Source organism: Anoplopoma fimbria, chromosome 2 (assembly GCF_027596085.1).
Source record: "Anoplopoma fimbria isolate UVic2021 breed Golden Eagle Sablefish chromosome 2, Afim_UVic_2022, whole genome shotgun sequence".
In the NCBI taxonomy this organism is placed as follows: Eukaryota; Metazoa; Chordata; class Actinopteri; order Perciformes; family Anoplopomatidae; genus Anoplopoma; species Anoplopoma fimbria.
The window spans coordinates 9,314,890-9,342,516 of NC_072450.1; the positions used below are offsets into that span (position 1 = coordinate 9,314,890).

The following is a 27,627-nucleotide window of genomic DNA, read 5'->3' on the forward strand; positions in this document are numbered from 1 at the left end:
ACACTAGCTGCTTCATAATCTCCCAGAGCCCACATGATACATACAACAGTCAACTCAAAAGATATTTAATTTACTGTAATGTAAGAATGAAAAGCATCAAAGCATTACATCAGAGAAGCTGGAACCATGGCATTTAGGCAAAAATACATTATGTTTATTGTTTCAAAATAAAATAATTTAAACTCTGTGTAGGTTAGAACAAATATATTTCTGCTCATGCACTGTTTTTAAAATTGCATCATAAAAACAACAAGTTATAGGTGAGTTTATTAGACTTGAAACAGAAGACAAGAGGGCCACTATCCCACACAAGAAAGCACTACAGCTCCATACATTTGTTGTTTCTGTTAAGAGTATGGCTGCTCTCTGCTGTATTTTAACACTGTTTTATATCTAACACTTCTCTCTCAGACTATAACTCATTTTTCAGTCACTGGCAAAATTATTTTCTAGCCCCAGACCCCTACATTTATGATCAATGAACTCAAATCGCCAACAGAGGGGTGCTCCACAAAAACTGGTGCGCCGTAAAAAACATAGAACCTCAATTCTAGAGCGGCCACACAGCGGCACAGAAAGAAACCCGGTGAGCAGTCAAGTCATTTTGAGGAATATACATACGAGAACGTTATAAACGGTTTATTTATTTATTTTTAAATAAAAAAAACAATGCAATGAAGCGCTAATTAAAGAACAGGAGTTTGCATTCCCATTCTAGATCGCGTATTTCTATGATCAGTCAGTCGTGCCTGGGCAGCGTCGGGAACGCGCATGTCAGGCTCGCTGCAGAGATCCCGCTGCCTCGGCTCTCACGATTAATCGCAGGGATGGTGTTGACAGCGAGAGGCGACGGGCGGCTGGTTTTACATGCTTAACATACATGACAGGTGTAGGGGGGGGGAGAGGAGAGACCAGGCCACATTACATGCGTGCACATTTCACCGCAACCTTACAGTTTGCGGAAGAAGGAGGACGACAAACGCCGCGGTCACGCACAGGGACGACGTTCACGCTACTGATGGAATTCCCAACCAGGGGTGGACTCGGTGTTAATAATTAAAAGAAAAAACCAATTTGCTGCTTGAATATATATATAAAAAAAGGGAAAATGCATCTGCATCAGGTGCTGACGGGAGCCGTGAACCCTGGAGATTGCTGCTATTCGGTGGGGAGCGTGAATGACGTCCCTTTCACGGTGAGGCTTTACTTTGATGTGACACCCAGCGATGCTAACAGGCTAACATGCTAGCTGGGATTGGCTTGCGTTGCATGGGCTGGGCTAGCATGCGAGCTACATTGCTGTATGCTAGCCAAGCTGGCGCACAGACAGATAGCAGATAGCACAAATAGTGCAGTCGAGGCAAATGAGCTTTATCTGCATGTTGTTGAGGCAAATGTGTTGTTGCATTACATTTACTGACAAGGGAATCCCTTTTTTTTTAGCGCAGCCATAACATACAAAATACACGCAATGGGACGATATTTCGCACTGCACATTTTTTTTTTTTTAGGGTGAGTATGGCTGGAGAACATTTGCACACATTTATTTTTTTTAATGTGTGTGTGTGGTTGCGGAACTAAGCTGAAGCTCGCTACCATTTGGCGTTAAATCCTCCTCACGGATCATTAGCTCGCTGACATCCCAGCATCAGCTGCGCCAGCCGTGACGTAGAGAGCCATATATGGACACATGAGCTAGAGGGGATGAATGAGGGTTTTTTTGGGGGGGTTTGAAAATAACATGGTGGTGTCCATCTGTCATCATTCTGACTTCAGTGAAATAGAATACACTGACTATATTTTTGTGTTGGAAGTTTATCAGCTTATGTCATCAGTCATGTGTGTGCTGATCAAACTCCTATACCTTTTTTAAAATCAAATCATGTGATTGTTATTTATTGATTTGTTTGGTTTGTATATATTCTTTTCCTAACATTGCATTGTGCGTCAAGTTGAAATGACCGTGAAGCAGAAAGACTTATAAAATGACATCCTTTTTTTTTTTTTTTTTTTTTGAAGATGGCAAATAGGAAAAGGTGCAGCAATAGTTCACATCCCAAACACATGTTGTTGCTCTTTTTTTCTTTTCAGTCATGTGTGTGCTGATCAAACTCCTATACCTTTTTTTAAATCAAATCCTGTGATTGTTATTTATTGATTTGTTTGGTTTGTATATATTCTTTTTCTGGCAACTTACTAACATTGCATTCATTGTGCGTCAAGTTGAAATGACCGTGAAGCAGAAAGACATGGGAAAGACTTATAAAATGGCATCCTTTTTTTTTTTTTTTTTTTTTTTGAAGATGGCAAATAGGAAAAAGTGCAGCAATAGTTCACATCCCAAACACATGTTGTTGCTCTTTTTTTCTTACATTTTTTCAGTTAAATTTAAAAAAGGCCAGAGTGGGGGGTTTGAAAATAACATGGTGGTGCCATCTGTCATCATTCTGACTTCAGTGAAATAGAATACACTGACTATATTTTTTATGACTTGATGTGTGTTGGAAGTTTATCAGCTTATGTCATCAGTCATGTGTGCTGATCAAACTCCTAAATCAAATCCTGTGATTGTTATTTATTGATTTGTTTGGTTTGTACATATTCTTTTTCTGGCAACTTACTAACATTGCATTCATTGTGCGTCAAGTTGAAATGACCGTGAAGCAGAAAGACTTATAAAATGACATCCTTTTTTTTTTTTTTTTTTGAAGATGGCAAATAGGAAAAAGTGCAGCAATAGTTCACATCCCAAACACATGTTGTTGCTCTTTTTTTCTTACATTTTTTCAGTTGAATTTAAAAAAAAGGCCAGAGTGGAGTGTAGTAGAAAACAAAAATGTCGCATCCTGAGTCAGCTCTTGTATTGAGAGCAGAAGATGAACGCTGATGGCTGGATGATCGCTCATGATTGAAATCAGACAGGATTAGTCTAAGAATGGTTAAAGATAGAAACTGTTATGACATTATCTTTGCCTTGTTTATGACTACATATGTGTTAGCTGTCATATCAATCACAAGGACCAGATTCATGTATTCCTCATAACCCAAGTTCATACTGAAAGTAATGTGAATGCATTGGCTAAATTCTTGAGCAGCTATGTTGCGTGCCACCATTCCCTCAAGCTGAGATCATTGTGATCCTGCCTAATGGCTGCCAACTCTTGGCTTGGGCTGTTCCTGCTTCCGAGTAGTCAAGTGGTGTTTTGAGGTGGTTTTAATCATTTATACAATTTTTCTGTAATACAGACACCCTCTCCTCACTCCTTTCTGAATCCCTCAGTTCCCTACACTATAGTGCAGCAATTCATTCATGTTAAATTCTGTAAAACTATAAAGTATAGAGAGAAGTAGTGCCCATCTCTCCGTACACCGACCCCAGATCAAGACTGTATGAATGTAAACAAGCAGCTTTTGTTCCGAGGGTCCTACTGTATCCGCTCAACAACAAAAGACAGAATCGGTTGTGAAGCTGAAGCCTTGCCACAGGGCGCCAGTTTCTATGCCTGGTGTTTTCTTTCTGTGTCTGAGAGGGTATTTGAAGAACACTACACATCACGTCCAATGCAGTTACACTCTCATTGACCCCCAGGGCTCATAGGCCAGACCCTGACACACAAACATACACAGACACACACACAGACACACACACACACACACACACACACACACACACACACACACACCTAACGTACAGCAGCCATGCATGCACCAGTTCAAATGAGAAAGCATGAAGATAGAGCTTCCTTTCATACATGCTGTTTGTTTTTGTCCTCCAGCATGGCTTTTACAATGTTGAATGCTCAACTTTGTTGCATATTGACAGAAATTGATAGACATGTTGATATGCAGTTTGAATGACAGTAAAACACATGTGCCCTGCCGCTGCAAGGACAGAGGGCCTGTGGATGGTGGATATAGTTTTGTGTCGAAAACCCACAGTTATAATAGATAGACCAAAGAGTAGGAATATGAAGGAACAAGATGGCAAGAAGAAGAGATCTGTTCATTATTTAGTCAAAAGAAAAAAAATATACAATGAAATGTTGGTTTTATTTTCAGCATGAGCCATCACATAAATTACTTTTTAAAATGTTTGATTGTTCAACACTGGTTATTCTGTTGAATGACAAATATGACCAAACTGTCATTTTTTCACTAGTTAAACAAATCATTTTTCTGTATTTAGTATGATTCCTGTCTGTTGACTACATTTTGGAGCTTGAATACTCGAGACTAGATGATAATATGATCTTGAATGGTGGTAAAAATTGTGGTTAGAGGGACTATTTTTGTGTGTATTACAGTGCTGTTCTACCTGTGGTTGATTAAAATGTTCAAACAGCCTAGTGGGATTTTGATATGCAGAGCTGAAGATGTGTGATCCACTAAAAATAGAATGCATGTGTAATCTACAAAGCAAAGAGAGAGAGGGGGGAGGAGGGAGAGAAAGAAAGAGTACATACTCCCACCGAGGCTCCATATTCCTCTGAATTTTTATATTTTATTGATAGAAAATGTTTAGTCTGCATCTACATCTTCTACATCAGAATACCGACATTGTCACATAATGTAAGATAGTGATGCCGACAGGCTGAAGGCGGATGGGATTTTCTGAGATTACCCACTTCCTGTCTGGGAGTTTTCTTGTTTTTGTGTATTGTGCCAGATGGTATGAATTCTGATAAGGTGTCAAGTGTTTCAGACTCATGACCTATATGCGAACGCTACATTTTGTTGGATCGCTACAGGTAGACATTACATACGTCTTGTAAAAAATCATGAATAACCTTTTCATGAACTATGTAATGTACCAGAATTCAAAATAGCAAAACATCTGGTTGAAAAGGGAGTGGCCACCAAACCAAGGCATAATAACAAAGACTTCTGTCTTACAGTTCAAGAATTATAAGTCAAAAAGTAATGTACATTATAGATGATGACATGATAGAGTTGTTTCTATGTTTCCAAGCCAAAAGCTCATCCTTAGCTCTAGCGTATTTCTTCCACAAAATTTCATAGAAATCTGTCTGTAGTTTTTTTCCTGCTGACCATATTTAAACAAATGTAACATTCTCACCCTCGCCTGTTTTTAGAAATCCATTAAGATGCTGCGATTGCCTTCAGTCCAGCTGGATACATTGATTAAGTTGGACATGTTATGACCAACAGGCACAATGGGGACGGATCGTAGCTGGACTTGGTGTTGTTTGGCCTTTAGTGCCCACTGCTTCAGTCACGCTGCAGAGAATAACAAGGCCCATACTCTATGATATGACTATAGACAGTGGGATCAAAGTACAGGTCTGGGCTTTGCCTTGGATATACAGTACAGACTGACAGAGAGAGCAGGTTACTACAGGCCAGAATGGATCAATTCATGTTTTTAAATATTTGCAGATAAGGCTTTTGACTATAGCAAGCACAAACATGAAAATGGTACACGTGGTCGCTGCTGCGTCTGTGGAACATGCTCCCATGATTGCATAAGACAATGTGACAGAGATCCGTCATGCCACCTAATGAGTGACATTAGGTGGAAAGGCAGAAGTGATCTCTCACTCTCTTCTGCTTATCTACTTTCATTATCACAGCACATGACTGCATTCACTCTTTTCTTCTGAATTACTTTTGCCCCAAAAAGCATCTAAATGCCTGCCTCATGCTGGTTGCCATTATTCAAATATAATTTAAAGATGCTCTAGCAAGATGTGAATCCATCTCTGTAGATCTCATCAGTGAAATCAACATGGCATGTGGATGACAATGCTGTATTACGAGAGACAAAAGAAGAAATAGAGTTTGCTGATCTGTTTTAAGAATAATGCAGGGGTTTCCCAGAGTCGTGCTGAAGAAAACAGCCCAGATCGGTGATTGTTTTTTTTTTTTTTTTTTTTTTACATCAAACAGTAAAGTCCTTTTTCTCACATACTGTACACCCATCTCTGGCTAACTTGAAAATGCAGTATTCGGGAATCTCTAAGCCCATGAAGAGCTTTAAAGTAGCATGCTCCCAACAAAGATTAAAGCAATTCAAGCAAACTGTCACATGACTCCACTTGACAGAAGTTAAATTAGTACAGTTCACTCACAAAACAATGCAATTACGTTGTAGTTTTTTCCCTGCACACCTTATTTGTAACTGCTTTGTCAATGTGTTACAGAGAGGTAATATTTACCCAAAGGCAGCACATTCTTGATGTATGTAGCTAACATGACTGACAGGAAAGAAGCCGTGCCGTTTTAGGCTTGAACTCATTAAGTCAGCAGATGTATGAGCTACAGATTCTTGGGTGTAGTTGATCCAAGTACATTCATAGACAGAATCAGTGGGCTCTTAATGCCATCTGTTGCTGAATCAAATAAATATCCTGACAGCCTGCTAAACATTACATTTATTAGATGGGCATCCAACAGGCTTTCGTGTCTTCATTTTATTTGCCTTTTCTTGGAATAAATTCTTTGTTGACTAATAGTCATAAGTCAGAATGGCTCTCAAATATGATCACCCCTCAGTAAATAAACGCAGTCATGCAGGCAGGTCTGTTAAAATGTAGTGGTTATTAAAAGACCGAATCATACCATTATTATTGAAATGGGAGATTTAATTTTCTAGAAATGACTGTTGAGTATCTCATTCTGTTAATAGAGCCCAGGACAAACCTAAAAACAGATTTCTTAGTTGATGAAGACACCAACAACATTTTAGTCCGAACTGCTTATGCCGTTAAATGTTCTATTCGTAATAAGTCGTGTCAATGTTTACCACGATGCCATGATGTATTATGCTGCTACTTTAAGGGGAATCATCCTTCTTGGTACTGCCATCCCTCAGTATTTGTTGTCCTGTGTGTGTGTGTGTGTCTGTGTGTGTGTGTGTGTCTGTGTGTGTGTGTGTTTGTGCATATGGTTTTGTGGATGTTGAAAGAAATACAGGACACACAAAAGCCCAGAACCAAAAGAAACAAAACAGTGATGACAGGTCATCCTGTTGAAGCCAGACACACTCACGCTTACACTGCCAACCTGGCTCAAGGTCCTACCTACCAGCTCCAAATTACCTCGCTGACAAATAGTGTAGAATGGACTCACATATTATCTTACGTGTCTGTGTGTGCGTGTGTGAGAGAGAGAGAGAGAGAGAGAGAGAAAAGGTCGAGCAGTCCTAGACAGTGCGTGACGGTGACCGCTTTTATTCCAGCTGTAATGTGCAGGAGCAAATGCTGCAGTAAGAGTAAAGCGCAGAACAGGCCTCCCTCACTCCGTACGTGTTTTCACATATCATGTAAAGGACGATCAGATGTTACAATCCTCACTATAACTTCGTCCTCGGCTGTCACATTATAGTATACAACTGGCTGTAATGTTGTCCCGCTGTGTGACCCAGTGGTTCCCAGCCTCTCCTCCTGTTCTCCTGAATAATGGAAGACGCAGGCCGTCATCGTGACTGTACCGCTGCTGCTTCGAGGCCAGCTTGCCTGTCTCCCAGGTGCTGCTGCTATCGCTGCCATTCTGCACATGGTTGCCAAACGCCAGCGAACACCTCTGTATCAGTTTACCTTGCTGCCCATAACCCAAATCTTAGCACAGGTGTTACCCATTGAGCGTGGGTAATTGTGTTAGTGTTAGCTGTGTTTGTCTACTTGTTATTTCTTTCATGTTAACCAGCCTCTTATGTTGTTTTTACTGTTCTGTTCTGTGGTTTCTGTGCTAGTTTTATCCTGACAATGCTAGGGTGGTTGTTAAAGGTAACTCCCATTCCGTGCTGATCCTTCTGTAAAATCTCCCTGCTAATGCAAAATTCATGATAGTGCCATTGAGTGCTATGATGGTCCTTTTTTATCGAATTTATCTGGCATTTGTTGTATATTTGATTTAAATGTATTAATATGGAAATTCAAAGCAATAAGAAAGATACAGGATGGAGCTGCAAAGCATTAAACTATAAGAAATATTTAATACATGTGACTCACTGTTTTCCAGACATATTATTCAAAGCATTAATGCATTTTTAAGTAATATTTTCCATTTGTTTATTGTTGCGCGATCTGATTTGGTTCGTCTTCCTGTGCACATTTTCATTTTTTCAGGCCTATGGCTCAGGTTGTGATGTTGTGATCTTGGCCAGCGACTTCGACTGTGTGCAGATCATCCCGGGAGCTCAGAATGGAAACATACAGGTGGGCTGTGTGGAGTGCTCCCACCAGCTTGGCAGGGTAAGTGTTGACTGCACACTCAGACACACTCCCACATGCAGTTTTATTTTTTTCGGTGCATCAATTATGCTCAGCAAAAAGAAGTGCATTCGGCTGTGCTGCTGTCTTGTACTGCCCATGCTCTCCTCTCCTCGCTATCCTCCCTTACCCCTCTCCTGTGGGAAAGGCTGTGCAGAAGCACTGATGGGCTGAGTAATGTTTTGATGATGAACGCAGCTCTTTATTTTTAGATCGCTGCATCCTACGGAAACACAGTCTGCATCTTCGAACCTCTTTCTACCAACCCAAACAAACGCCACAAGGTGAGCATGACTGTCTGGATTCTTTAGACATATATAGTGGTTTAAATCAATATCAACTGAGCTTAATCAAACCTTTGCATGGTGTGCATCGCTCTCCTATCACTAACAGCAGCTTAACTATCAGTGGCAAAAGACAGGACAGTTCTTCCTCGATGCCATCACCTACAACCTGGCCTGGGACCCGCAAGGTACGCCCATGCTTGCTGTGTTTAACGGATTCACTGACTGTCTGACTAAATTAATCCAAACTACTCAGAGCTCCTATTACAGCCCCCCTTTGGTTTGTCTGGGGCGACGTGTGTTATATAAGAGTGACAGTGTGCATGTGGCTCTGTGTACTGTAGTAGTCAGCGTGGGATGAGGTGTGTAACATAGTGCTTTTGTGGCCACAGGGAACCGTATCCTAGCAGCAACTGAGCGGCTCCAACTGTGGGCTCCTCCGCTGGCAGACGCCCTGATAGAGGAGGAGGAGGAAAAGTTGAATGACGACAAGCCGCACCCTGTCCTAAATGACTGGAACTGCGTCTGGCAGTGCAAGTAGGTTTTCACTTGTGCATGTACTGTAAAAGCATCTGAGATGATTGGCATGGAGAGAAACGATCTGCTTCCAGGTTATGTGCATTAGGTCAACAGCAGAATCACAATCCAAAGATTATTCTTCATAGGGCATAGTACAGTCATACAGAGTTGCTTTACACGTAAATGTTCCTGTTTTGATGAAATTAATATCCTGATAGCTAACTGACTAGTAATTTGATTCGTGTCAAGCCGACCTGTTTGTCTTGATTATTTTATTTTTCTCCTCTCTCAACTCGTGTTCACTTATATGAAGTCAGTAAAAAATGTCTTAAAACAATTTGTGTCAAGTAATTTTAAGTGAAAAAATACTTTGCTCATCATTGAAAATACTTCATTTTACTGTCCGTTTAAAGATTGAATAGCTGGATTTTTTTTTTTACTGGAGCACTGAGGGAACAATCGAAAATGACATGCGTGTCACTTTTGCTAGTTGAATGTAAAACAGGACCATGTTTTATACTTCTGGTAAATACCATCCAATTAATTGTATTTCCACAAATGTATTTTGTATATTGTTAACATCTTATTTTGAAAACCGGATGTAGTCACAGGTGTATCTTTCCGATAACTTCGCCAAGTTCTCCGTCAGCTCAGTTCCCTTTATACATCCATGCACTGGGCCGTTTGAATAAATCTAACAAAAATGGCAGTATATAACAATATGCTAGCTACATCAACAATTCCACATATAAATAAGTCCATTACGTTCAGTTTTCCAATAATTTTATCTTAAAAACTTCTTAAAATCAGACACGATATCAATGTTTTTTTGCCTGCGCTTATTGGATGATATTATTGACATCACCTGGGGCCTGCTAGTAAACGGTCACAAATCAAATTTAGGTTGGTCAATTTAGTGGTCAACCTTTATTTATATACGTTACACTTCCTATGGGCAGATCCTGCGACCATAACACAGCAGGTTCTGATCACTGCAATAGATATAAAAAGAAGCACAAACTGTTCCTAAAATTGGATTTATGGCTAAGGTAGTTACTCAAATACTGTCAAAATTATATCAAAAAATCTTAATAAATTATTTCACTAACATTAGAAGTCTTTAATTATAATTAGGTATTATAATTTATTATAATTAAAACAAATTATTACTATTTTATTAACTTAAAAAATACACATCTTAAAATGATGATAAAATCGCAATATATATGGGTGAGTCAATTTTTTTGAGTCAGTGACTCGGTTTTAAGCGGTGTAAACAGACATAAATTATGCCATGCAAGTAATTGTTATCTGTTGACACATATGCGTGGTCAGTAAAGCCACTGAAACAAGGAAGTGCACGCTTTGAAATTATCAGCAATGGAGCTCATGCACAAAGTCACCACACATAGTCATCGACAGCTGACAGGAGAAGCGCTTGTGTGTGTGTTATTTCTGTGGTGAGTTTCCCATGGAGAAGTGAATATAGCTGATACAGTTGTTTGTGCTTGGGTTTCTATCTAGGACTGCGGCATCTGTTCACATTGCCAAGTGGTCTCCTGATGGGGAGTACTTTGCAACAGTTGGGAAGGTATATGATTCACGTAAAACACGTTGGAGAACAACACATTGTTGAACCGTTTTTGTGCTCGTATTGTCCGTGCTGATGTTTTTAATTGAATTCTTGCATGTGTTTGCATACGCAGGATGACTGTTTACTTAAGGTGTGGTATCCCACCACGGGCTGGCGCTCTGCAGTGGTGGTCCACGACCTCTCCGATAAAAGGCCTCTCGCTGTTAACTTCTCCTTTGTTTACCTGGCCCATCCTCGCTCTGTCACCGGTATGTCCTGGAGAAGGACCAGCAAGTACATGCCCAAGTAAGAAAGCACACACACAATCACATCGTCAGGGTGGCCAGTGAAATGGTTATTGTTTACATCTTTTAGTTCATGCTTTTTGTCCTCTAAAGCATGATATGAGTGCTTGGCTCAAATTAGAGAATTAGCATCTTTTGATTCATTGCTAATGACAGGGGAGTAAAATTCTTTATTGTGTACGTTGCTAATAATAACTACATTGTTTTTTATACATTTCTATATTTGTTGTAAATTTGAATGGTTCAAAGTTGCAACATAGATGGATAAAAAAAAAGATAACCCTTTTTCCCAGTACTGAAATACCTAGTTATACTCTTCCAGACCATCACCACAAGTTGCCAAGTGTCCACGTGTTCGGTGTTTGCATATTAAAAAAACAGGAAATGGTGGTCAGGAGGGAGCTCTCTGTTTTGCTGTTTCACTGAGTGAATCAATGATTTCATCAATTTAATGCGTTCTCTCCTTACATTTCACTTGAGTGTTTCCTTCGGAAGTCATTACTGATTGTGTAACTGATGCAGTATCTCGCTGTTTTTCAAGGGGTTCGGTGTGCAATGTGTTGCTGACGTCCTGCGAGGATGGTGTGTGTAGGTTGTGGTCAGAGACCCTGCTACCGGAAGACAGCCTGCTCGGAGGACAGATCTCTGAGAACACACACTCCTTCAGCTCCAGCCTGCCAGGCCTGGCAGGAAATAAGGACAAGATCCAGCATGCTCTGGAGGTACACTTACTTACTCAGTCAGTTCTGATCAGAATTCATTGCTAAAAGAAAATATAAAATGCGTACATTTCCTGATTAGCATGCACCTGTTCTCTGTGTTTTATTCCTGTGCTTTGCTCGATCAGTCAATCCATCACCTGAAGCATCTGCGCCGAGGCCGGCGACGATCCTCTGCTCTGGTGGCGCACAGTGAGCTGCTGCCCTCTCAGCTCGGCACGCAGGACGCCCACACCCACCGCCACATCGCTCATCACGCCAATGCCCTGTGTCACTTCCATATCTCGGCCAGTATTAACCCCAACACAGGTAGGGTGTCTTTACCTTACAGTAGATCCAAACATATTGCACTATTGACCATGTTCTTTAATGTTCAGGTCTCCTACATCTATAATGGTGGCTCCATTTAAATAGCACTTTATATATAAGTTGCTGCATTACTTTATTGAAAAGATCCTGTACTTCCTTTGATTATAGCTTATTCTTGTCCTCCAATTATCATTTTTTTTTACTTATAAATTAAATAAATGACTTTATTGCAAAACAAAGTAAAATTAAATTAGTTTTTCATATGTTGTGCAACAGTGAGTGATAGAGCATAAATGGCTTCTGTGACTTAAAATGCAAACACATTAAATGCAGCTGTGAACCTTTAGTCACAACTTGCGTAATATTTGATTTAGCCGTTACCATTTGTACTACTTTTATCCATGTATCTCTGCCTACTCCTACCTCCCTCTTCCTCCGCTAGACATCCCACCAGTGCTGGCTGACTCTGCAGTGTTTAACCCAGACGATGGCTCCGGGGGTGGAGGCTTCGTCGTTCACTGGCTCAACAATAAGGACCTCAGCTTCACTAACTCCATGGACCTCTTCATGCTGCAGCTCCGTAAGTTCTCTGAACAGCAGCTGGAACAGACCACTGAGGACCCCCTGGACCCCGAAGGATCCCCTATGAAGTTTGACTTTGGTATGACCCACAACCAGGCCATTACGCATCCCTTCAAACTCATTAGCTTTAAAACCACATCATTTTATAAAAGCTTATTGTTTTCTGGGTTCTAGACCTGGACGAGATGTCTGACAAAGCGTCCTCAGAGCAAGGTGAAGAGGGGGAGCCGGGGGAGCAGGGAAGCACTAAGGCGTCCTCCCCAGGATCCAGCTCCAGCATGCCTTTGCCCTCCATGCTGCTGGAGAGGAAGATGGAGACTCTGATCATAGAGTGGAACAAGAGCCCAGACATGTTGTTCACCATCCATCCTACTGATGGATCTTTCCTGGTTTGGCATGTGAAGTATTTGGATGAATTCAACCAGGGAATCTTCAGGCAGGTTCAGGTGAGCAGAACATTTTTACATATTAGTAACTCTACGGCTTCAAATTCAATAAAAAAATCACTTGCTTATTCATTCACTCATTAATTCACACATGGTGGCAGCAGTGAAGCTGTACTCAAACTTTATCTCAAATGTAAGGTGACTCAGCACTCCTCCATCCTTATGTAAGCCTCCAGATATTGATTTTGTTCCCCCCTCTTCGTGTGGGCTAGTACAACTTTGTCATGATTCATAAAACTTTCCTGAGTAATATTTATTTTGTATTTGAAAGTATAATGTGTAAAATTAACAATTAGCATCATGAATCTACAATAATCCAATTTACTACCTGAATGTTCTCTACATGTTCTGCTCTTTGCTAAATAGAAAAGGAGTATAACAGATTCTTTAGCGTTGGAGTTAAGTGAATCAGTGAATTCTGAAGAAAGGATAGGAAGCTGATCAGCTTTATCTTTACTGCTTTAAATAAGTTCACATGGCACTTAACAGGCCCTTACTTATTGTGATTACTTTGCATGGGCTGCAATGATACCATATGCGGACGCGTAGTTAATCGTTTTATGTAATAAGAGAACACACCTTAGCATAAGAGCTTTATAATGCTATGTTCACATATGAAGTCCATACTGTAGAACGTTGTAGTGTATATGTGTAAACTAGTAAGCCATATTTTGCATTGTTAATGTTGATGATATTGCTGAAAGAGGGAGCTGACGTCATTTTGGTATTAATTGCTAATTAGGTCTCCAAAGGGCCGAAGGACTGTAAAGAATATGTCTGTCAGGTCCTAATGGTTCATTTATTTCCCTCTCTCTCTCCCATTAGGTGTCCTTCTCCTCCCGTATTCCAGTTGCATTTCCTACAGGAGATGCCAACTCCCTGAGTAAAAACATCCTGATGTACGCCTGCACTCTGACTGAGGGGGAGGGCGCCGGTGCAGCGGACCAGGGGAGGATGGTACAACGTGTCTCCCAATCTGCTTCAGCCTCGACCGGCCTTGGCTCACCCGCACTGGCCGCCTCTCTAAACCCTCGCCCCGGCATCAGTCCTGCCGTCATGATGGTCTCCAAGCATGTTGATGGATCTCTCAACCAGGTAAAAGACTGTTACTGACAAAAATTTAGAGCTTAGGATGCGCCATTGTTTTCTTAAAACCTTTCAAACTGATTCCAGCACTCTCTAATTTTTTGGGGTTCCCTCTGTCTGCAGTGGGCGGTGACATTTGCGGAGCGCTCCGCCTTCTCCAACGTACTGAACGTATCACACAAGTTCCGGTACTGCGGCCACCGCTTCCATCTGAACGACCAGGCCTGCCACACAGTGCTGCCACTGCTGCTGACCTCCTCTCACCATAACGCCCTGCTCACCCCTCCCTCGGCCCCTGGCAGCCTGGAAGGAGAGCAGCCTCCCGCCTTTCCCATACCAAAGGGACCTCCCAGGTAAAGCACTATAGGGAAGGCAGAGAAAATGACACGCTTTCATAAATGATGGTCTTGTTGTCCTCTGAATGAGAAGTTCTTTATCAGTAACAGGAAGCAGCTTCGTAATGCAGCTACAAGGACCTTCCATGACCCCAACGCCATCTACAGTGAGCTGATCTTGTGGAGGGTGGACCACATTGGACCCCTGTCCTGCACTGGAGGGGTCTCCGAGCTGGCCCGTATCAACTCTCTGCACACCTCAGCCTTCAGCAATGTTGCCTGGCTACCTACTCTAGTACCCAGCTCTGTTCTTGGTAAACACACCATGCCGTTTTTTATTTTTTATATTGATGTCAACTTTAACCCCAGTTTTTGTCGTTATAAGTAAATAATTAATACGATTGTGAATGTAAAAGTGGAAGTTTCACTGTTGCTGAATCATCTGAACTTCTGCTTTTAGTATTCGGTTCACTATTTGTCAGGACAAAATTGCACCAAATGTAAACACATTATATAATGCAATTCAGGTTATTAAAATGCATACCTCAAATGATATAAATTAGTCAAGCTAAGCCAGATTTGCACTATAAAATTAACTATTTCTTCTGTATCTTCTCATTGCCGGCCAAGATATAAACATATATTTATGCTTTATGAGCAACAATAAGCCTTTTCCAGTCTCAGCGCCGGACTTTCCAACTGACTTTGTGTTGCGTCCCTCAGGAACTTACTGTAACAGCGCCAGCGCCTGCTTCGTGGCATCAGATGGTAAAAACCTGCGTCTCTATCAGGCTGTGGTGGATGCCAGAAAACTACTGGATGAGCTGTCAGACCCTGAAACGTCTGTGAGTGGACACGCTCACTCGTTTTGCACAATGTTATTGCTCATTGGGATGTGATTGTCTCTGTTTAGAGTCTCTGTTCAGTGAATTTTATGTTTTCTAGGTCTTCATGTCTCACACAGTGACAGTGAGTTTTTTGTCACAAAGGACAGAGAGTCAGGTCCACAGCAGGCCTGTGGGTCGCTGTTACATCACAAATCTGATATAAGCACATCATTCACAGATATTAAGTTCTTCTTTTAGGCCAGTTTTTCAAAAATCTGTGAGCTTTTCATTTCCTCTTGATGCTGACTTTATTTTTCTATTACAAAAAGGCACGCAAAACAACCATACTGTCTACATTAGGAGCACAGATCTATGTTCTTCATAAATCAGATTTTTCTATCTCTTGCTTCATAACCCTCTACTTCAAATCCTTATGGATAGTTTACCAATTTCCATGTGTGTGTCTCCGTTTAGAAACTGGTGGGCGAGGTGTTCAACATTGTCAGCCAGCAATCCACTGCCAGACCTGGATGTATCATAGAGTTGGACGTCATTACAAATCAGGTTAGCAGCTGCTCTGTGTTTTTTCACGCCCACCTCAGATCAATGGTGTACAGAAATCCGGCTCCTGGAATCCTGAAACCTCCTAATCAATTGAGAAACTAACCTGTTGCTTGATGCTTTTCTTTCATGTGCATCCAGTGTGGCGCCAACACCCAGCTGCTGCATGTCTTCCAAGAGGATTTCATTCTAGGTTACAAGCCTCAGACAGAACAAGAAGCGTACACACCGGCCTTTCAATGTGGCGAAGGTATTGCTACTGTCACATTTTGTGTACATCTGCTTTCTGATGCTTTGTCATTGGAAGAGAATAATGTAATTTTACTATATCCAGATTACCAACCTGCCCCGTTCTCTGAGAAGTTCTTCCTGGTGGTGATTGAAAAGGATCTCAACAGGAACTCTGTCCTGCAGATGTGGCACCTGCACCTAAAATCTGTGCAAGCATGTGTTGGTGAGTGTAGGGTACACACATCTAAATTTGAAGCCTACCTTTTTTTTTTATCTCCATTAGACTTCCTTTTACTGAGCTTTAATATTCCTGCGTCTCTGTCTCCAGATGAGCAGAGCCCTGATTTCAGCTTCCAGAGCCAGCTGATGGTTCCCAATCAAGCCATGAACGCTGACTCATCCCCAGAGACCTCTCCCATCAGGCCCCTGCCTCGGTCGGCCTCTACAGCCAACTTGCAATCAGCGAGCAAACTCATCCTCAGCTCCAAGCTGGTGTACAGCAAGCGGCTGGACCTGCCCCACGGGGTGGAGGTTACCAGGGCAACCCCCTCTGCAGGTAGGAATGGGCACACAGTTATCACACATATGACTCACACCATGTTGTTGTCGCCAAATTAAAAGGAATGTGTGAAACCCTTTTTTTTACTCTATGTTGACTAAGTGACATTGTCCCATATTTGTTTTAGAGCACGTTGGAATTTGGTTTAGAAAAAAAGGTCAGGCAAATTCAAAGGATTGCCTGGAAAATCAATATACTCTGTGTCGTGTAGAAACCAAATAATCAGGTTAACGACTGAAAATGAAAAACATGCTTGACATTTTTCTCTGTTTTAATACTGTCTCCTTTTTCTGCCAGGTCATCTGAGTTCCTCTTCCATCTACCCCGTGTGCCTGGCCCCGTACCTGATCGTCACTACCTGCTCCGACTCTCGCGTGCGGTTCTGGCGCTGCGCTGTGGAGGGTGATGACGGGTACGGCGAGGACGACCGGGACAACCGCTCTTACCGCTGGGAGCCCTGGGCCCTGATGAATGAGGAGGAAGACAACAACAGTGCCGTGTGTGTGTCTGGGCGGCCCGTCGCGGTGTCCTGCTCCTACATCGGCAGGCTGGCCATAGCCTTTAAAAAGCCTCGACACGGACAGGTAGGAAATTAGAATTTGGCTTTGTTTTGTTTGCGGTGTATTGTGCAATAAAAGCTATTTCATTTAACTGAAGCAATCTCCTTGAGGTTGAAAATTGCAATAAAAATGTAAATGCAGCAAACAAACGTAATTTGGCAGCAAAGCTTGGATCCTGCAAAATTACATAAAAAGTCCATATATTAGCATGTGAAAACGTATTTATGTAAAATGGAGAATAGTAGATACGGTAAACATACATTATGCACATTATACGCTACAGTTTGTGATAAACGTCATTAGCCATAGTGACAACAAAGTGATTTTTTTTTTAAAAACAGATTATCTGAGGATCTAATTCCATATCCTGTTGCTTTGCTATATTTGAAGTATGTGGAGCTGGCTGTCATTGAACTGAAACTGAGTTGAGGTTTTCTGAACAGCAGTCTGGCTTATGTGTGTGGGTTTTCAGTGTACTTCAGGATGTGATACAGGATAGAAGTCTGTGGTATGAGGTTTTTTTATGAGCCCACATCACCTTGTCGTGTATTCTATTTACAGAATGCCTGGTTTACAGGGTCTTCAGATTTGACGTATTCTAAGAAATCAGACCTTGTCTTGTCCTCAGTTGCAGGGATCTGGACAGGACTTCTCCATGCATGTGTCCATCTATGAGTGTGAGTCTACTGGTGGCTCAGAGTGGGTTTTAGAGCAAACTCTCCACCTGGACGACTTCACCAGACCCACGTCAACCCTGGATCCAAGAGTCAGTGTGGACTCCAACCTCTTTGTGTACAGCAGGTCAGGAGGGCACTGTTTTATGTGTTTGTATCATATTCTATCGGCCGCTTTATGTTTGCCAGTATGGGTTTCTCATAAGTTAATCATTTTCTCCATGCCAGGTCTGACCTGTACATGACCAGAGACCACAGCTCCCCCAACATTAAGCACTACGTCCACTTGGACTGGCTGTCAAAGGAGGACGGATCTCACATCCTCACGGTGGGAGTGGGATCCAACATTCTCATGTACGGTCGTATCTCTGGCGTTGTCAACGAGCCGACTAGCAGCAAGGACGGGGTGGCTGTCATCACCCTTCCTCTAGGGGGCAGTATCAAACAGGGCATCCGCTCACGCTGGATCCTGCTCCGGTCCGTGGACCTCCTGTCCTCCGTGGACGGCACGCCGTCTCTGCCGGTCTCCCTGTCCTGGGTGAGGGATGGCATCCTGGTGGTGGGCATGGACTGTGAAATGCACGTGTACGCCCAGTGGCATCAGGACAAGAAGCCCGGGGAGGGAGAGGAGGGCAACCTTTCATCTGCAGACATTGCCGGAGGTCAAACCGCAGGTTCCTCCTCGGTTTTTGAAGGCAGAGCCAGATCTAAGAGTGTGTTTGAAGGAAGTGCTGCAGTGGATGAGGCCCTTCGTGCCCCTGCGGGACTCCAGGAAGGGGGACTGTTTGAAGCAGCTCACTCTCTGTCTCCGACTCTACCCCAGTACCATCCCACCCAGCTGCTGGAACTCATGGACCTGGGCAAGGTTCGCCGTGCCAAGGTGAGTTGGTTTCTGCCTCTTTCAGTGACTCCAAAATATGCTAAATGACTATTTAAAGCTTTCATTTGTTTATTTAAAAACATCATTAAAATCTCTAGTAGGCTAAAGGACAGTGAGGCCCAACCTTTTTGGATTTGACTAACCAAAAGACAGATGCAAGGAGACACTGTTCACTCTAGATAAACAGGGATTTGTGGTAATCTGGCACATTTAATCCGTTTTAACCCACTGCTCTTCTGTCTTTTAGGCCATACTCGCTCACCTGGTGAAGTGCATTGCCGGGGAAGTCGCCGTGGTGAGGGATGTGGAGGCAGGTGAGGGCGGAGCCAGGAGGCATCTGTCCCGTACTATCAGTGTGACTGGCAGCACAGCAAAAGACACCATCGTGGCCGGCCGAGACGGGGGCAGGGACTACACAGAGATCAACTCCATCCCGCCGTTGCCCCTCTACTCCCTCATGTTGGCTGACCTAGACACCTCGTACAAGGGAGCGGAAGAGGCCGCCAAGGGAGCTAAGGGGACCGATGGTGATGGATCCCAGAAGTCAGGAGAGGACCAGTATTCTGACCTCTTCCAGGTAAGAAGAGTTAAGAGAGCTCTGATTTTAATGTTGAAAGTGTAGTCCATTAATACATTTGGCTGCTCTCCTCCTGTGTTGACAGGTCCAAACCGTTACCACAGATGATTTTCTGAACTTTGCCTCCGACAAACCAGAGAAGAAGTCTCGAGTTATCAACCTCTCTCAATATGGACCGACCTACTTTGGCCCGGAGCATGCTCAGGTAATGCTTTTTATTTTTTAGAAGGGTGAATAATGTTTTAAATCCTCAGTTGCATTGCAATTTGGTCGTTAAGAAAGAGAGGAAATAAAAGGGAGGAAAAATAAAAATAATAATATGGCTCATATTGTAAATTCCATCATTACAACATCATATTTGAATACCTTTTTATCTGTCGTTCTGAGTTTCTCTTTGCTCTCTGTCTTCCTTATGTGTCCAGGTTTTGTCCAGTCACCTCATGCACTCGAGCCTACCAGGACTGACCAGACTAGAGCAGATGTTCCTGGTGGCCTTGGCCGATACTGTCGCAACCACCAGTGCTGAGGTCACCAGCTCCACTGATCAGAAGTGCACAGGTCAGCATACATGTTTGAGCATATAGGTTACAATCACTTTTGTGATGCAGTAGATTTGAAAACATAGAGTAAATATAACCTGCTGCATCAAGGTTTACTGGGGTTAGGGGTGTGTCTGTATTCCTTGAACAGGAGTCATTGTGTTTCAAACCACAATAAACACTCCTTCCTTATATTATAACAATGAATAGGTTTAACCATCCACAGCATCTATTGGTTACTTCCTACTTTCAGTATTTTATGTAGTGATCTGACAGTTATCTGACCTCGTCTCTTTGTCTCTAGTGTGCACACAACTGGTTGCTTTTAAATTATTTCATTTTTTAAGCTATTTTGTCGTTTTTCAAGTGTTGACTTTCATTCTCCCGTCCATGTGAAAGTCACCGGGGGCAATCCCAGCTCTAATGTTTACGAGTTCTTTCATGTCCAAGAATTCTCCCCATTGAAGTGTCCTTTAGTCCTTCACTTCAAGAGACGGACCACCTCCAGGGTCTTGATTTTGTAGCTGTCAGCGGGAGGACAAGTGACAAAATAATATTTCCTTTGCGGATGATTAAAGTATTGCCTTAATTATTACTTTATATATAAGATACAGGATTCACTCCCGCCTGCAGAATGAAAGTAATTTGGTGCGTTGGCCTTAATGTCTACCAGTCCATTAACCGTTACCCTTGGCAAGAGATTGTATTAAAGTTGACTAAAGGTTCTAGACATAAACGCTAAGCAACATTTCTCTTGATTGTGTGTTCAAGGGTATAGTTAATCTCCAGCCATAGAATCTTTATTAACATAAACAACAGTGCTTATACTGTTCCTTATTTAGCTGTATGTATACAGACACCGCACCAATTTTCCATCCTTTTTATTTAGTCTTTTGAGAGGAAGCAGGTTGTTCCAGGGCTAAGTAAGCACAGAGAGGGTAAGAACGTTCAGGGACAAGAGACGCACTCTCTGACAGGGTCGCATGAACTCAGGTGATACTGGAGGTTTTAGAGGGCTTTGCTATGTGGCTGCCATTTTAGTAGAGTGGTCGCTGGAATAATGTTGACTAAGCTGACGGCTTCCTGGTGCTGTGTTCGTGTAGGTGGTGAGGCTCTCGATGAGTGTGGACTGAGGTACCTGCTGGCCATGCGTCTTCACACCTGCCTGCTCACCTCTCTGCCCCCACTCTACCGCATGCAGCTGCTCCACCAGGGTAATTATACTGCTGCTGCTGTGAAACATACAAAAAACATTATTTTGTAAAACAATAATACCAATATATTGTCAGATTTTGTGGTAATGAGATGTCGTTTTCTCAGTGCGTTTGATCTTGGGAATGAACTTCATATGTATCTGTCTCTCTCTGTGACAGGCCTATCAACATGCCACTTTGCATGGGCCTTCCACTCAGAGGCCGAAGAGGAGCTGCTTAACATGATCCCGGCCATGCAGAGAGGCGACCCACAGTGGTCCGAGCTCAGAGCTGTCGGAGTGGGCTGGTGGATTCGCAACATCAACACTCTGCGGAAGATGGTGGAGAAGGTACTAGGACATATTCAGACAGAATTGACAGTGTCTATCATTAGGACAGTGATGCAAACACTAATCTAAAAAAGGAAATATGGGCTCCACAGGATATCATAGCTTACTATGATATTTGAGACACGGTTGAACCAGCATGTCTTAACAACACAAAGACTTTTTAAAAAATGTATTTAGATTAAAAAACACATCATTCAGGTCAGCTGTTTCTATCATTTGTATACCCGCTGTAGTTCAGCCATCAAACCTATCCCGATTGCAAAATTCAAAGGCAGTGCGACAGTTATTGTGTCAGGAGAAATGCATTATTCTCTGTACTAACCAATTTAATTTAATTTTCTATGGGAGGTATACAGTTATAGTGATAAGCATCTAGGCTTATTGTAAAGCTAATAGTTTATGTACATAGGACTTTACTAGTAACCAAATAAGGGGAACATTTGTACTGCAATGTGTGACTATCTACAGTGAGTGTGAAATTTGGATTCCTGTGTTGCCTTTCAAGTGTACCCAACATCGCTCCAGCAAAAACAGTGACTCTAAGGACTTGAATTATTGATTTAGTAACTGTGACGTTTGTGTGTAATCAGATAGGTAAAGCTGCGTTCCAGAGACACAATGACCCTTTAGATGCTGCGCTGTTCTACTTGGCCATGAAGAAGAAAGCTGTCCTGTGGGGGCTCTTCAGGTGAAATATTGTTTCTGAGCACACAGCTATTTTAAATTGAGTTAGTTATAATTTCAGTTGAGTTTCTCACAAAACATTTTTGGGATACTGAGCTGTGTGGTTTTATTCTCTCAGGTCTCAGCACGATGAGAAGATGACTCAGTTCTTCAAGAACAACTTCACTGAGGACCGCTGGCGAAAGGCAGCTTTGAAAAATGCCTTCTCCCTGCTGGGGAAGCAGCGCTTTGAACAGTCCGCTGCCTTCTTCCTACTAGCTGGATCACTCAAAGACGCCATAGAGGTTTGAACATCACACACACACACGCACACATACACACATACACACACACTCTTACACTCAACAGCACACACACACGATACACAGACACAGCTTTTTACTGTTGAGTCTGCTCCAACACTCCATTGTCATTTCCCTCACAGTGGAAACTTGACATAGCCTTGTTTTATGGAAATACAATATAGTGTGAAAGTGCGTTTGTATGAGAGTCAAACCACTACATCACTATAAAAGCAGATATTTGTTTATTGGAGAGTTTTTTTTATTCTGCAGCCTTTTAATCACATGAGAGAAGTCTAAATTACGCTGATAAGATGCGTGAAAAAGCCTGCATGGTTTTCCTTGGCCAGGGTTTTCCTAGCACGTAGTCAAAATACAGATAGCCAAAAAAGCAAATAGAAGCACAAGCTTTGTATTGTTCAGCGACTGGTATTGATTGCAGTGGAAATTACAACCTCAAAAATACTTCATTTTCTGCACTTTATGCCTGCTTACTTACATTTTCTTCCTAAACTGCAGTTTTGACTGACTCCCACCTCTCCTCTGCTGTTCCTTATGTGTAGGTGTTGTTGGAAAAGATGGAGGATCTCCAGTTGGCCATGATAGTAGCAAGGCTGTATGAGGCTGACTTTGAGAATTCATCCACCTGCCAAGGCCTCCTTCATGAGAAGGTCCTGGGCTGTAACAGGGACGGAAGTGGTTACCACTGTTCCAGACTTCACCCGGACCCGTTCCTCCGCAGCATATCCTACTGGATCATGAAGGACTACACCCGAGCTCTGGACACACTGTTGGAACGAATCCCCAAAGAGGATGATGAAAACCCTGGTCAGTTATTTGCAGACGTGTCAGTATTACACAGCATGATCCCCTATAACCTTTGCTTACAGGCTCTTTTTCCTTTCTCCTTTTCTTTTGTCATCTCTCTGTAATAGATGTGGCGGTGAAAGCTTGCAACCCTGTAGTGTTCAGTTTCTATAACTACCTGAGGACACACCCTTTGATCATCCGTCGCCACTTTAAGAGTCCAGAGGGCACAGCAGCCACTGTGGGCCTCACCGCTGAGAAGAGCAGCGCCGATGAGATCAACCTCATAGAGCGCAAGCTGTTCTTCACCACTGCCAATGCACACTTCAAGGTGGGCTCAATAATATATAGACACTCACTCCATTCTAGTTCTTTTTTTTGTTGCTCTATCTACCTCTCCTTTTATGTTGTTATACAGAATGATTAAATGTTTATCACAAAAGCAAATGTTATATATAAGTGTTTAAATCTTCTGTAGGTGGGCTGCCCAGTTCTGGCTCTGGAAGTGCTCTCCAAGATTCCCAAAGTTACCAAGAAATCTGGTTCCTCACCGATCAGCAAAGCGTCATCCAAAGCCAACGTTGACTCTACCCAACCCCTGGAAAATGGCACCCGGGGAGGCGTGGAATGGGGCTCCCCCGCGGCCCCCGTGCATGCCTGGGGAGGAAACGACAGTGTGGGTGGGTTGGACTGGAGCCAGCCTCTGGTCAAGGTGGAGGACGACGAGCTGAAGCTGGACTGGGACCAGGACAAGGATGATGAGGATGAGGATGAGGATGATGACGGCCTGACCATGAAGAAACCAGAGGCTGAGACCAAAGCAGAGGGAGGCTCGGAGAACGGCGACCCCAAACTACGCAGAGACGACTCACAGGTATGAATAATACAGCTAGACTTTTTGTAGTAAATTTATTATTTTAGATACTTGAGAGTTGTCTACTTTAAATAGTAGTTAATTTTGGTGTATCAAGGTTATTGCAAAGTTATTATTTTGTTTTGATTTATAAACTTAAACCTGTCTTTCCTTAACCAGAACAGCAAACATTTATTTTGATGTCATGTAAAGACAATTGTTGGCCTAGAAAGGTTTCTATGCTCACTTAAATGAGAAATGTAATAATAGGGGCTTTATCTGATTCACAACCAGAAGTTTTTCACAATTAAATGAAATCATTTGGATTCAACATATCAGACAAAAGTAGCTGAACTGGCATGTCACTTGGCTAAAATGGGTTCAAATGTGTTAGGAGACGAGACTTGCTGTAAGACCTCAATCGTTGCCATAGATATGACCGATACTGAGGTCTATTATCCATCTTAGAGTTTTTTTCTGAAAGTTTCTAAATGGAATTAACATGACTAATTAAAAAAATAAAGCCTCACTTTGTTAAAAAATAGATATATTTTGGATGAAGTCTGCACCCAGATCTGAATCATGGAAGCCTGCAGAAAGTGCAGACTTAAATTGTGAATTTGGACAACCCAAAAACACTCCAGGCTTCACAGGAATGCTTCTGTAAGGTCAGCGAATCTTCACAAGTTCGGTCCTATAACTCGCTGTCGTATATTTCAGAGTGAGTCAGAGGTGGACGTGATAGCGGAGCAGCTGAAGTTCCGAGCCTGTCTGAAGATCCTGATGACAGAGCTGCGTACGCTGGCCACAGGCTTTGAAGTGGATGGAGGAAAGCTCCGCTTTCAGCTCTACAGCTGGCTGGAGAAGGAGATAGCAGCCATGCATACGATCTGCAACTACAAGGTATACTTTGATCGTATTTTATGTAGTCTGTGCAAACTTATATTAACGTGTTCATTACTAGATTTTAGCAAAAGTTTAGTTTGTTCCTGGTTGACCATTGTTATTCCACATACATTTTTGTAAACACAAAGGTGGAGGGGAAAGAGGAGGACTTAGAGGTGGGACGCTGGAGAGATCGCACAGCCTCAGTGGACATATCGGACGACGCCCTGGAGCGCACAGAGGCCGGGGCCTACGAGCGCCACCAGATGGAGCGACGCCGTCTTCAGGCCAAGCAGCAGCACTCTGAGAGGCGCAAGGCGTGGCTGAGGAAGAACCAGGCCCTGCTGAGGGTGTTCCTGTCCTACTGCAGCCTTCACGGAGCCAAGGGGGGAGGAGTCACCTCTGTTCGCATGGAGCTTCTGTTCCTTCTGCAGGAGAGCCAGCAGGTACACATAAACACTCGTAAACACACGTATGTTCTACTGGATTAATACAAAACAATTTCTCTTCAGCAAAAGCAAAGCTACATCTTCCTTTTGTCTCTCTGTAGGAGACCACCGTTAAGCAGCTGCAGTCTCCTCTGCCTCTGCCCACGACGCTGCCTCTGCTGTCAGCCTGCATCGCCCCCACCAAGACGGTCATAGCCAACCCTGTCCTCCACCTCAGCAACCACATTCACGACATCCTCCACACCATCACGCTCATGGAGACCACGCCGCATCCTGACATCATGGATGATCGGGTCAGAACTCAAATAAGAAAAATACTTTCTATCGACTTAGTATAGAGTCTGCAGCCTTTTTCAGTCATCTGCAGTCGTTCATTTTGATGTTTAATGAGTTAAATGTGTCTTTCTTCTATCCTCAGGTGAATGCTCTGCACACACTAGCAGCATCTCTGTCTGCTTGCGTCTATCAGGCGCTGTGTGACAGCCACAGCTACAGGTAACTGAGCCTCTGCCCAAAAGTCTCTGCAAGATTTGATTTGCCTTCCTGAAAACAAAAAATGTCTTTACAGAGCGATAGGTGTTTTTTTTTGTTGTGTGTTTGTTTCACTCCCATTGCTTGTTTTTCCCCTCAAAATATGCAGATTTTGTAAGTTAATTTAGTCGTTAAACATGTTGGTAATTTGCTCTTGATACTAAGCTAATCTAACCACACCCTGACTCAAGCTCAGACAGAAGACACAAACTATACTATAATGTATCTTCTTATTTCATTCTAGGAACAACCAACGTCTTGGTATGGTTGTGACTAACTGTCTTCTTTTCTGTTGTTGGCTTTGCAGCAGCCAGACAGAGGCCAACCAGTTTACAGGGATGGTGTACCAGGGCCTGCTGCTCAGTGAGAGGAAGCGACTTCGCACAGAAAGCATTGAAGAACATATAACTCCCAACTCGGCTCCCGCACAATGGCCAGGTAACAAAGTCCTTGCTTTATCAACCATCTGCATGTTTGGGGTTAGATTAAGTTAGAGTCGTAACTAAAGGGAAAGTACAACAACTTTGCTATCAAGGTATGGCTTTTCATTAACGTTTTGGTCTTAATACTCTCAAAAATTGTTTAAATGAGGTTGAAGCTAAGTTAGATCATATTCCAGAATCCTCGCAAAAATGCAAAGAAAAGGAAGACGGCATATGTGTGAGCATCATTCAGAGAGAATATGAAAAGCAGCGGGAGAGGAAGAGCAGAGCAGAGCAAAGCAGGCAGTCTGTGTTTATGCAGAGAGACAGATGGTGTTCTATAATAGGAGCTTCATGGCCTCTGGGAAGGAAACAGAAAGACACAGACTGATCACGCCATCATGCAAATGTTTCATAAATGGCTTTTGTATTGTGCAGAGATACCGTTTTATTCTGCTGTGGAAGGTCATTTTTTTTTTTTTTTTTTTTTTTTTTTTTTTTTAACAGGTTAATCTTTTCACACAAATGCCATGTTATGTGTGCATGTGTGTCGTCTCTCTCTGCAGGTGTGTCCTCCCTGATCTCTCTGTTGACGTCTGCCAGAGAGGAGGACCAGCCGAGGCTCAACGTGCTGCTGTGTGAAGGGGTCATGGCTGTTTATCTCGCGCTGCTCATTCACGGCCTGGGCACCCACAGCAGCAACGAACTCTTCCGCCTGGCAGCACACCCCCTCAACAACCGCATGTGGGCCGCTGTCTTTGGGGGAGGGGCCAAACTCGTTATTAAGCCAAAGAGGCCCGAGGCCCCACCAGGTAGAAATATTAGTTTGTTACTATTCTTTTAATTACTAATACCTTTTAATTTCCATCACCACCGCCATCGTTGTCTTTTGTCTTCCTCCCTGGTCTCCATAATCTGTCCCTGTCCATATACTCTTTTCTTGCGTCCTTGTTGTCCTCTTCTGCTTCACATGTTGACTTTCTACATCCTGACTTACCTCTGATCAGAGGCAAATGCTTCCATCCCTCAGGCCTGTCTATACATTGACATAGACATCCACTTAGTCCTGTCCAGTTGATGCTCCTAAGATGCTGCTGCTGTGTGGTGTCTTGTGTGAGTGTGCCCTCTGCCCTGTGTCCCAGTGCCAGCTGATTTTGAGGCAGCCAGGCCAGAGGACTCTCAAGAGGCAGGAAGACCTGAGCAGAGCAGCCTCACCCCAAAACCCTCTCCCATCCCCCGTGCAACCCAGAGCCCCAAACGACCCCCTCCTCCCGTTTCAAGGGGAGAGGGGTTGGGCACTGTGGCACCAGCAACTAAGACCAGCTGTGAGTAACTGGGCTGGTGGATTGCAGTGCTGGTTTGCAGGATTGCAGTG

At 42.9% G+C, this 27,627-nt stretch overlaps 1 protein-coding gene across 2 annotated transcripts in view; it reads left to right on the forward strand.

Moving 5' to 3' along the window:
- Window positions 1-785: 785 nt before the first annotated feature.
- Window positions 786-27,627, forward strand: part of dmxl2 (Dmx-like 2) — a 39,616-nt gene continuing 12,774 nt past the window's right edge. Inside the window, exons 1-38 of one of the 2 annotated variants that reach the window (XM_054607925.1) lie at window positions 786-1,195; window positions 8,088-8,213; window positions 8,444-8,515; window positions 8,625-8,703; window positions 8,908-9,052; window positions 10,559-10,625; window positions 10,741-10,913; window positions 11,454-11,634; window positions 11,760-11,940; window positions 12,383-12,601; window positions 12,697-12,968; window positions 13,794-14,063; window positions 14,178-14,407; window positions 14,495-14,703; window positions 15,113-15,234; window positions 15,691-15,780; window positions 15,919-16,027; window positions 16,112-16,231; window positions 16,337-16,564; window positions 16,865-17,151; window positions 17,756-17,928; window positions 18,030-18,681; window positions 18,929-19,258; window positions 19,344-19,463; window positions 19,681-19,816; window positions 20,901-21,011; window positions 21,171-21,340; window positions 21,931-22,028; window positions 22,143-22,308; window positions 22,869-23,133; window positions 23,241-23,443; window positions 23,591-23,986; window positions 24,686-24,868; window positions 25,000-25,296; window positions 25,401-25,592; window positions 25,718-25,794; window positions 26,138-26,268; window positions 26,819-27,064. In XM_054607925.1, the coding sequence (XP_054463900.1) occupies window positions 1,109-1,195; window positions 8,088-8,213; window positions 8,444-8,515; window positions 8,625-8,703; window positions 8,908-9,052; window positions 10,559-10,625; window positions 10,741-10,913; window positions 11,454-11,634; window positions 11,760-11,940; window positions 12,383-12,601; window positions 12,697-12,968; window positions 13,794-14,063; window positions 14,178-14,407; window positions 14,495-14,703; window positions 15,113-15,234; window positions 15,691-15,780; window positions 15,919-16,027; window positions 16,112-16,231; window positions 16,337-16,564; window positions 16,865-17,151; window positions 17,756-17,928; window positions 18,030-18,681; window positions 18,929-19,258; window positions 19,344-19,463; window positions 19,681-19,816; window positions 20,901-21,011; window positions 21,171-21,340; window positions 21,931-22,028; window positions 22,143-22,308; window positions 22,869-23,133; window positions 23,241-23,443; window positions 23,591-23,986; window positions 24,686-24,868; window positions 25,000-25,296; window positions 25,401-25,592; window positions 25,718-25,794; window positions 26,138-26,268; window positions 26,819-27,064 (7,213 nt within the window). In that variant the 5' untranslated portion in view covers window positions 786-1,108. The remainder of the gene's footprint in view (window positions 1,196-8,087; window positions 8,214-8,443; window positions 8,516-8,624; window positions 8,704-8,907; window positions 9,053-10,558; window positions 10,626-10,740; window positions 10,914-11,453; window positions 11,635-11,759; window positions 11,941-12,382; window positions 12,602-12,696; window positions 12,969-13,793; window positions 14,064-14,177; window positions 14,408-14,494; window positions 14,704-15,112; window positions 15,235-15,690; window positions 15,781-15,918; window positions 16,028-16,111; window positions 16,232-16,336; window positions 16,565-16,864; window positions 17,152-17,755; window positions 17,929-18,029; window positions 18,682-18,928; window positions 19,259-19,343; window positions 19,464-19,680; window positions 19,817-20,900; window positions 21,012-21,170; window positions 21,341-21,930; window positions 22,029-22,142; window positions 22,309-22,868; window positions 23,134-23,240; window positions 23,444-23,590; window positions 23,987-24,685; window positions 24,869-24,999; window positions 25,297-25,400; window positions 25,593-25,717; window positions 25,795-26,137; window positions 26,269-26,818; window positions 27,065-27,627) is intronic. The other variant, XM_054607934.1, reaches the window with a different exon arrangement.